General features: G+C 38.1%; 3 protein-coding genes across 3 annotated transcripts; 2 read left to right on the top strand and 1 right to left on the bottom strand.

The window, feature by feature from the left end:
* Positions 1 to 686: 686 nt before the first annotated feature.
* LOC106312804 (alanine aminotransferase 1, mitochondrial-like) lies at positions 687 to 3,750 on the bottom strand. The gene is made up of 14 exons (XM_013750461.1): positions 3,526 to 3,750; positions 3,076 to 3,126; positions 2,938 to 2,988; positions 2,791 to 2,856; positions 2,650 to 2,711; positions 2,492 to 2,570; positions 2,303 to 2,407; positions 2,102 to 2,212; positions 1,891 to 2,028; positions 1,600 to 1,795; positions 1,349 to 1,503; positions 1,190 to 1,264; positions 900 to 1,103; positions 687 to 803 (listed from the first exon to the last, which is right to left on the bottom strand). The coding sequence occupies exons 1-14, from the start codon at positions 3,748 to 3,750 to the stop codon at positions 687 to 689; spliced, it is 1,635 nt and encodes a 544-aa protein (XP_013605915.1).
* Positions 3,751 to 4,247: 497 nt separating this feature from the next.
* LOC106308070 (ubiquitin-conjugating enzyme E2 34-like) lies at positions 4,248 to 7,384 on the top strand. The gene is made up of 10 exons (XM_013745190.1): positions 4,248 to 4,350; positions 5,128 to 5,253; positions 5,430 to 5,484; positions 5,875 to 5,913; positions 6,003 to 6,066; positions 6,174 to 6,235; positions 6,321 to 6,360; positions 6,479 to 6,506; positions 6,708 to 6,799; positions 6,883 to 7,384. Exons 2-10 carry the CDS (start codon positions 5,197 to 5,199, stop codon positions 7,154 to 7,156), a joined length of 711 nt encoding a protein of 236 aa, XP_013600644.1. The 5' UTR covers positions 4,248 to 4,350; positions 5,128 to 5,196; the 3' UTR covers positions 7,157 to 7,384.
* Positions 7,385 to 7,961: 577 nt separating this feature from the next.
* On the top strand, positions 7,962 to 10,295 carry LOC106310444. The gene is made up of 3 exons (XM_013747678.1): positions 7,962 to 9,266; positions 9,464 to 9,713; positions 9,911 to 10,295. The coding sequence occupies exons 1-3, from the start codon at positions 8,062 to 8,064 to the stop codon at positions 10,085 to 10,087; spliced, it is 1,632 nt and encodes a 543-aa protein (XP_013603132.1). The 5' UTR covers positions 7,962 to 8,061; the 3' UTR covers positions 10,088 to 10,295.
* Positions 10,296 to 10,308: the final 13 nt, after the last annotated feature.

The raw sequence follows: 10,308 nt of genomic DNA, 5'->3' as shown, positions 1-10,308 counted from the left end.
TAAAGTATTATAAATAATTTAAATTTATGATAAAATAATTTTGTAAGCCATGATAGGTAATTTTATAAATTTATATAAATTACTTATAAGACATATATGGACATTATAAGAGGTTAATAATTATTATAATACTTTATATATGAATATAATGTTTTATATAATAATATGAAATTATTACATCGATGTGTTCTATTAATTATTTTATGTAGTATATAGATATAAAAAATTAATAAGATACTATTACACTTTCTATAATTTTGATAATTATTTACCATAAATTATTATTTATAATATCATTTATAATATTTGGTAAGTGATATTAATTAATTCTAGGCTTATCTTTTATTTTAGATCAAATTAAAATAATTGAAAATCTCTCGACCAATCAAATTATAACAATTTTTCTTAAACTCTCTTATGTATATATGATTGATATCTAAGCAAAAATCATATATAGGAGAGTAGGATATGGTATGCGAAAGAACATTACGTTTAGTTTAATCAGCCTGTAAAAGGTAAAAACTCAATAAAACTTCTTGCTCTCACAAAAGCTATAACTGACGCTCACGTCTTAGTTTCTGTAAACACAATGTCGACGGAAAAGAAACTGCATGCGTCTCCTTGCTTATTATTACTCAAGACTTGATCATATCTATCAAAGAGAGGTCTTAAGAAACCAGAATCACTTAGTTGCGGAACTCATCCATGAAGTTCTTGTGGAACTCAGTGAGACGGTTCACGATTGCAGGAATCTTTTCTTCTTGAGGAAGTATAGTGCACCTGAAATGCCATGTGCCAGGTACCTACATCAAAACGACAAAACACACACTAGATTAATAACAACAGCAAGTGAAGTTCTTGTTCGGTTATTTGGAGAAGAGAGTTTGTCAATCTCAAACCTGTCTAAAGCCAGAACCAGGGACTACAACTATTCCAGTAGCGTTTAAAAGGCGTTTGCAGTAGAAAGCGTCTGGTGCTGTCTTTGCAGCTTCTGCAGCTGCAATGGCCTTTTGTGGAAGGTTAATGCAAGGGAATAGATACATAGCTCCTTCTGCTCTGTTGCATGTGACACCCTCCAACTTGTTCAGAGCTTCTTCAAGGGTCTGCACGGTTCAACCCAAACACATTAAGATTTAAGACCATAAGTAACTGTGTATCATAGTAACTTCTCTGTGAATGGCTGGCTAACCTTTGCACGTTTTGCTAAAGACGAGAGTATTCCCTCTTTCTCTGCTATGTATGACTCATAGGAGTCGTCACCAGGCTGATCAAAATTTAATAAAAGCTGTTAAAGTCAATTGAGCTTAAACAAAACCAGCTGTTAAAGTAACATAGATGTTTTATAAACCTTGGGAGGGCTCATGACGAGGCTGGCGAGAATCTGACCAGAGATGTTGGAGCAAAGATTCACAGAAGCCAATTTGTATATCTGTGCTCTTACATCAGAAGTGAAGCCAGTAACCTCCATGTAACCACCTCTCTTCCCACACTCTCCGTAGTACCCTATTGATAGAAAGAATGAATCCAACTTTGAGACTAATTGCACATAGCAACGATCATAAGCTTATCAATAGAGTAAGAAACAAGTTATTTTCTCACCTTTGGAGATAGACTGGAACGAGACTAAGCAGACATCATTCTCACCGTAGCCCATAGACCGGGCTACTTTCTTGAAAGAGTGGAACTTTTTGTCAGGGACGTAAACGTTTTCCTGATAAACCTCGTCGGCTAAGAGAACTAAGCCTTCTTTCTTACAGAAATCAACAATCTCGCGCTGGTTTTCTTCCGCAAGAACCTTTAACCAGACAAACAACAGGTCGAATATAAGACAAAAAATAAAACTTGGACCGATGAATAGATTTGTGGTTTAGTCTTGAGCATCCAGTTTACCTGTCCTGTCGGGTTGCCAGGGTTGATGACAGCCAAGGCTCTTACAGTGATGCCCTTTGACCTAGCATCCTCCAGTTGCTTCTTCAGCTCAGATATCTCAAGGCCCCATCCTGATGCTTCGTCAAGGTAGTACGGAACCTACCACAAGAAGATGACAGCAATCAGAAGAACCAAAATGATATCGTCATCAGACAGACATAAGGAAACATACCAGACTTCCGCCATGAAGGGCAATGGAAGCTGAGTACAGTGGGTACTGAGGAATAGGGCAGAGGATTCCATCTTTCTCCGAACTTATGAGAAGTTGCATCATCATATGAACCTAGAACGAGAGAAACATTAATCTCACTATAAATAAAAAAACTTGTTCTATAATTTTCCACGAGTCCAGGAAAGTTTGATGATTGGTTACCCCAGGGCTAGCACCATCTGTCATGAAAATATCATTAGGATCAGCAGGGAAACCATCACGGGCTTCGATTCCAGCAGCAATGGCATCACGTAGTCCCTTGATACCCTGAGACAAAACAGAACATGTAAGAAAATGAATCATTCACTGAGAGAGGGAGAGATGCTGTGTAAGAATGACAATGCGCCATACCTGGCTGTGGCTGTAAGCACCGGTAGCTTTCCCAGGAATCTGGTCGAGAATCTTCCAAGCACGGTCAATAGAATCAGAACTGATAAAAATTGCAACATCCATTGTTAAACAAAACCTTATACCACCAGAGTAGTGAGGTTAGAACATATAAATGGTACCTGAACAAACCATGTGTTGCACTCTCGTCCAACAAAGCGGTGTGAGAACACAAAGCAAGAACCTGAGAGAAGACATAGATGTTACAAGTTAACTCAACATATGCAACAAATCAAAAACCATCAAAGCTCACTTATTTTTACCTCTCTGAAAAATGTGATCGGCTGCTGGCCAAGAGATTGCGGATTTCCAATGTTACAGTAGATAATCTGACCAAAAGCGGATGACATTTGTATTGGAATCAAGTTTGAAGGCACAGAAAAAGACCTACACCGACGATTATAAAGTACCTCATCGAAGGGATAAGCATCCTTGTTAATCTTCAAATCTTCTTGAAGTTTCTGTAAGGTGGGAGAAGAAAGCAAGATGAGTAAAACAGTCTCATACTTTAGAAGAACACAACTTAGGACAAAGTTGATTGCTTTTACCTGAGCAATGTTGACAATCTCTCCACGGACAGCATACTCACATTTCAGAACCTGACACAACCCAAAAAATAAAATAGTTCAAGACAACAGTCAATAGAACTAGCTATCGATGCAGAACTGTTCCCTGAGAAAGAAACTATTCAATTTAAAAGAACTGAGCATGGTCATGTCAACAAAATGGGAAGAAAAAAGCGTTAAACAACCAATTAATTAATCACAAAGATCGAATCTTTTACATGATGAATCTAGAAAGGAACAGAGACACTAAAGCAATTTAAAAGAAAAAAAGTATCAGCTAATATAATAATACATAACAAAGATAAATCTTAAGTGTTAATAATCAACCCTAAGCAGATGCTCAAACACGTATCAATCTCCACAACTCCATACCACAAACAAAAAGCAACCACAGCTATTTGATTAAAGAAGAGAAACAAAAAAAAACTCCACCTTGGGGTTGAGGGAGTCAAGAGTAACGGGAAGAGAGGACGACGACGAATCAGAACCAGAACCAGACATGTCTGAAGACGAAGAAAAGAGACGCGGCGAAGAAAGAACAAGAGCAGAGTCGGAAGCGGCTAGTAGAGAGAGAAGGCGGAGGCTTTTGTGATGACGTTGACGACGACGAGTCTGATCAATGAGATTTTTAGCTTGGCCAATAACGAATCTCCGCATCTGTGTCAGCTTTTTATAATTTTTACTTCACAAAACGTCAAAACCAGTAGATATTTCAATGGTTTTGGCTCAAAAGACGAAAACTCTTCTTTCCTTGATTTTGACCATTTACTTTACTCCGTCCACCGATTTCGAATTTTATGGAATGTTTTTATTTTCAACGATTATTTTCCTTTCTTTCTTTCTATTCTGCCAAAGATCAAACTACATTTATAGTAACCAAATTCTAATGCATATCTTGCTAACTAAATTTCAATGGTCTAATACAACAGCAATTCAACATTAATCAACTTCTGGTGGAATCTCTGTATTCAGACAAAACCAAGTGCTTTATTATATTTCCAAGTCCGCGAATTCATAATAGGTATTGGGCCATTATAGGCCCGTATTATTCTGGCCCAACAAGGGCTTGATTCCCTACCGAATCTAAGATACGAACCGGAATGAATTGTTGAAATATTTTCCGGTTTAGATAAACCAACCAAGTTTGGCTACTTTCTCTCTCTACCTGGCTAGAATAGAAAGAGAGAAGATTAATTAACGAGAAACTCCAGAGGAAGAGAGAGAGAGAGCCATCCTCCTCGATAAAATTCGATCAAGGTGCTGAATCTTTCTATCATATTTTTCTTGGATCTGCTGTTATCTTCTTAGGAGTTTCTTCGTTGCATTTTCATATTTGATGTGATTTTCTTCGTATTCTGCGTCTCTGGGTAAGAGGGAAAGCTTTGATTGCAATTCGAATTGTGTATGTTTCTCCTTGTGAGAAAGCATCTTGGGGGTTTTCTGAGATATTGATTGATGAAGTTGCAGTTGATTCGAGCTGGTCTGCGTATGATTCTTGTTTAAATCAAAGGAGTTTCTGGGTTGAGATATTTTTTTTGGGGATTGCCAGATATTTTTCTCTCACATTTGTAATCGAATCGATTGAATTTCAATTAGGTTGCTTTCGGTTAGGTTATAGATTTTGGGGATTCTTAGTGAAAGGTATGCCAAGTGTTGTTGTTGACTTAAGTTTCACCTGTAAAAATATTCGATTAGGTGCTGCGTAATAATATTTTGAAGTAGTATCCTTCTTTCTGTATAGGTTGTTGTGAGGTAGTCCAATAATTTACATGAATTGTAGTATGGGCTTGTTAAGTTTTCTGATCCCATGCTAAAATGTCTAAACTTGGCTTGAAGCCTAATCTATAGGATCGACTGCATCTATTTGTTTGTTGATACTCATTTTTGTGCAGGTTTGCATGGTTTATCCAATTGTGTGTTTGTTATTTTCTTAGGTTTTAGTTTCCTTACTATTCGCAAGGTTTGGGTAAACCATTGGTGCCAAAGATTCTGTTTTTTGCTTTCGTTTTTCTAACTGGCCCGTTTCATTTGCAGGTATACGTTCACGCTGTTGATTATTTTAAACAGAAGCTTGCAGTTATTCACTTAGTCCATAGTCCATAGATGGCACAAAAGGCTTCTATTAAACGTCTCCAAAAGGAATATAGAGCACTTTGCAAGGTACAGGGTACATGATTCCTTTAAGTTTTATGTCAATTTTTTCCCCAACCAAGTTCTCAAATGTTGCTCTACCTGTATATGTGTATGCTTTCTTTGTTTTTGGTCTACAGTAAGTTGCGTATCTTCTTTTGTTTCTTTCGGGGTTATTTATGATATGTTCTGTTTTGGGCCTTTAGGAACCAGTCTCCCATGTTGTTGCTCGTCCTTCCCCAAATGACATTCTCGAGTGGCGTAAGCCTTTTCTTTCTTTTTATTTTATGTTTGGTCTATATTTTCTCCTGTTGAATCTCTCGTAACCCTATTTAAAATTGTTTACTATGATGAGGTTAGGCAGAACAGGTCTTACTTCAATGATAACTTTGATAGAATGGTGAAGATTAGCTTATTAATGGTTTATATCAGCTTAAAAGTAAACACAGAGCTTTTGTAATTTTCTTTTCAGTTATGTAACGCTGTAAGTGTTATTGTTAGTGTTTCAAAAAAAAAAAGTGTTATTGTTAACTTGATTGTATAATTAGGGAGTTTCAGCCTTTCTAGTATTATTACTGCATTTAGTATTTAAATAAAGGTAGATGGATCTGTTACTAACAAGCAGTTGAAACATTGGCGTTAATCTTACAGATTATGTTCTGGAAGGTAGTGATGGAACACCTTTTGCAGGTGATATTCTTGTCTGAAATTTCTTGTTAGTTTTGGCTTCTGCATTCCTTAGCAGAATCCATTTTTCATCTTCGGTTTCTCTTTAACAGGTGGATATTACTATGGAAAGATCAAGTTCCCTCCAGAGTATCCTTATAAGCCACCTGGAATTACGTATGTTCTTTGGTTCTTTAGAAGTTGCCCTGAGCATTAATTAATCTTATTTCAGTTTGTAGTCCAGCTTCTAATGAAACACTCCTGTTTTTTTTTTAATGCCCCAGAATGACTACACCAAGCGGTCGGTTCATCACGCAAAAGAAAATATGTTTGTCTATGAGTGATTGTAAGCTCAGTGGTGCACTTCTTATTTGTTGTTTCGTTGCAAGCAAGTGTTTCAATATCTGAATAACTTTACATGACATTTTCAGTTCATCCAGAAAGCTGGAACCCGATGTGGTCTGTGTCAAGGTATGAATTCTCTCCTTTTCACATATATTATAGTTGACTTTCACTATGTTCATTTATTTTTGAAAGATGAGAGGATTGATAAATCTGTAGCTAACCACCGACATTTTCATGTATGCAGCATACTTACAGGACTCCTCTCATTTATGGTAAGCTCTAAAAGTTTTTCTTTTCTTTACTCTGAAGTGCGTCTCATACATATGGAATTTTGTATTGAAAAATCTACACATTTTTATATTACTGTAATGTGGACTAACGGTGCTGTTAGTTTATCATCTACTTATATGACATGGTAATATCTCTTAGTTCTGTTATTGAGCCTTTTTTCTATCGTTTTCCTTGTGGCGCAGATGGATACCAGTCCAACAACCGGAAGTGTGAACACTACTGTAGCTGAGAAACAACAGCTGGCTAAGTCGTCTCTCGCTTTCAATTGTAAAACGTAAGAGATCATCCCACCATATACAATAATAGAATTCATGATACAGGATAGTCATTTGTATCCAATGTACTTACTGGTTACAGCCCAGCATTCCGAAAGCTATTTCCAGAGTACGTAGAGAAGTACAAGCAGCAGGAACTAGCTGAACAAACGCGACAGACGTCACCAAAGTCTCCTCAAGAGAGCAATACAAAAGCAGAGTCAGAGAAAACAGTAGTCAACCCAACAAAGGAGGACTCGGAGGGTGGCTTGAAGGAGAAGAGGAAGAAGAAGAAACAAGGATTACCAGCGTGGATAATAGTGTTGCTTGTGTCGGTGTTCGGTGCAGTAATGGCCTTGCCTTTGCTTCAACTTTGATCTCTATGCAACAAAAACATAGAAATGGACGAGTCTTTCCTTCACATAAGATCTCTCCATATCAGGAGTAGTCTTCTTTTGTCTAATGGCTCTTACTTTGAATTTTCTCAGTTTTAGCCTCCTTTCATGGTTTGTGCTTTTACATTTCATAGTTTGTATAGTATATGGTTGGTTTGCATTGGATAAATAGAACCTTATGGTTTTCAGTCGTACTACTTATCCAACACATTCATGTGTTGTTGGTCCATCATCAATCAAATACAAAATTTCACTTAAATTTTGAGCGAGTTGTGACAAATATATTCTATTCCAAATAATTTTAGCTAAATCTTTATTTCTATATATTTCTATTTATCTATATAGGGTAGATTTTTACTTTGGTCAGATGTTTTTTTTAACGTAGGATAATTATGCTATTACAACTATGAGAAATATTACAGACGATTTTACAGCCGACAACTATATCTGCCGTATGAGGATTCACGTTTGATTGCATCACCTGAACCGTCCTATGAGATCCATGTTTGACAGTACTTCTTGCGCCATGCTGCAGATCTTTTGTAAGCATTTTGGTTAGATTTTTGGTTCACACGTATAGATATTATTGTTGTAAGTTGAAGATTTGAGAATATTTTAAGAGCAAAATATAAATACTTTAGGAATTTTGTTTGGGAAAAAAATTAAACTTTTGTAGCTTAAAAATCTCTATAGAATATTAAAAGCGGTTTGTGCTTGAAAAAAAAAACATTTTTAGCTGTGAAAAGATTTTAAAACAATTGCAAATCAAGCCCATAAATCTATCGGATTTCAATTCTAAAAATCAAATAATTTGTTTTATTTTTTTTTCCGGGAAATTAAAAGCTCAGTTATTCCTCTAGGCCCGTCACTCCCTCACTCTCTCGGCGATGGATCGCAACTCGTCGGACGAAGACGAGGACCACCGTAACTTAATCCCACATCACGACACCAGAGAAAACGAGCTTCATTCCGCCACTAATAGAGCAAACGGCGGTGGCAGAAGCCCGAGATCGACGTTCCAGATCGAGGAAGCCTCGTCCCGATCCGGTAACCCTCGCAAAATCTCACTCAACAAGCGTTACGTCATCGCCGCCGTCTCACTAACTCTCCTCCTCGGCTTTTTCCTTTTCTCATTCACTGATACTCGCACCTTCTTCCCTCTGAATCTCTCAACCTTCAAGCTCGATCCACTCTCGGTACAAGCCAAGGAATCAGAGCTCCGCGCTCTGTATCTTCTAAAGCAGCAACAGCTCGCGCTCGTCTCTCTCTTGAACCACAACAACTCCTCGAACGCGATTGAATCTAATGTGGTGGAATCCGCTATTTCGCTGAGCAAACAGATCGAAGAGGCGCTTCTCTCACCACACGGGACAGGAAACTCCTCCCTCTCGGTTCTTGGTTCAGACAGATGTAAGAAAGTAGATCAGAGCTTGTCGGAGAGGAGGAGAACGATCGGGTGGAAGCCTAGAGAAGACAAGTTCCTCTTCGCGATCTGTCTCTCGGGGCAAATGAGCAACCACTTGATCTGTTTAGAGAAACACATGTTCTTCGCTGCCTTGTTAGATCGAGTCCTCGTGATCCCGAGTCCTAAGTTTGATTACCAGTACGACAGAGTGATTGATGTAGACCGGATCAACACTTGCTTGGGGAGAACCGTTGTTGTTTCTTTCGATCAGTTCAAGGAGAAGAAGAAGGCTCGTATTGATAGGTTTATTTGTTACTTCTCGTCGCCGCAGCCTTGTTATGTTGACGACGAGCATGTTGGTAAGCTCAAGGGGTTGGGGGTTATGATTGGTGGGAAGCTTGAGTCTCCTTGGAGTGAGGATATAAAGAAGCCGAGTAAGAGAGGTTTTGAGGAAGTGGTGGAGAAGTTTAAGGGTGATGATGGTGTGATTGCTATTGGGGATGTTTTCTATGCTGATTTGGAGAGAGAGTGGGTGATGCAGCCTGGTGGACCTATTAAGCACAAATGCAAGACGCTGGTTGAACCCAGCAGGCTCATTGTGTTGACAGCGCAGAGGTTCATCCAGACGTTTTTGGGAAAGAATTTTATTGCGCTTCATCTCAGGAGACATGGGTTCTTGAAGTTCTGGTGAGGTCTTTTTTGCATTTGTCTCTTTTTAGGTTACATAAACTTGTCATTAGAGTACCATTTGGTTCTGTTTTGTTAATTAGTATATGCTTTGCTTAGGCACTTATGTGTAGCAAGGTGTCTTAAGTTAGGATTTTGAAGAAACTGTGTTTGATTTATAGCTGGTTCTGTCTCTAATGAAATGATTATATGGGCAGCAATGCGAAATCGCCGAGTTGTTTCTATCCGATACCACAAGCTGCAGACTGCATCAGTCGGATAGTGGAGAGAGCCAATGCTCCAGTAATCTACCTTTCAACAGATGCTGCAGAGAGTGAAACCGGTCTGCTTCAGTCACTAGTAGTCGTTGATGGAAAAGTCATTCCACTTGTCAAACGTCCACCTCGCAACTCAGCGGAAAAGTGGGACTCGTTGTTGTATAGACATGGTATAGAGGATGACTCTCAGGTAACCAATGCCACTGCGGTAATCCCTTTATTACTTGTTTATGGACCAAAGACTTTGTTATTTAACAGCAAAAAAATCTATGGACTATGATCTTGTAACGGTCTTTGTTTGATATGTCTTGCGCAACCGTGATGTATGTCAATGCTCTTCTCTCTCGTATTCACTTGCTTGTTGCGGTTGGTTTTTGGAATGTGAAGGTGGATGCTATGTTGGATAAGACAATATGTGCAATGTCAAGTGTCTTCATTGGAGCATCGGGTTCAACTTTTACAGAGGATATTTTGCGTCTAAGGAAAGACTGGGGAACTTCTTCTATGTGCGATGAGTATCTCTGTCGAGGCGAAGAGCCAAACTTCATAGCAGAAGATGAATAAAAAAGTAAACACATTCGTTAACTTTTTTATGTCTTCTGAATCCATTGTTCTTTTTTTTTACCTGTATTATAATAATGCCTTTAGCGTAAGATTCTTTTGATTATTTTTCGACAAGAGGAGAGTTTCTTCCTTGACAATCATCTGTTTCATCGGAACTACTTGATAGCTTTTGAAACAAGTAACCAGAATGTTGCATAGATTGTATACATAACTGAATTACT

This window comes from Brassica oleracea, chromosome C8 (assembly GCF_000695525.1).
Source record: "Brassica oleracea var. oleracea cultivar TO1000 chromosome C8, BOL, whole genome shotgun sequence".
In the NCBI taxonomy this organism is placed as follows: Eukaryota; Viridiplantae; Streptophyta; class Magnoliopsida; order Brassicales; family Brassicaceae; genus Brassica; species Brassica oleracea.
This window is presented reverse-complemented; position numbering and strand designations above follow the sequence as displayed.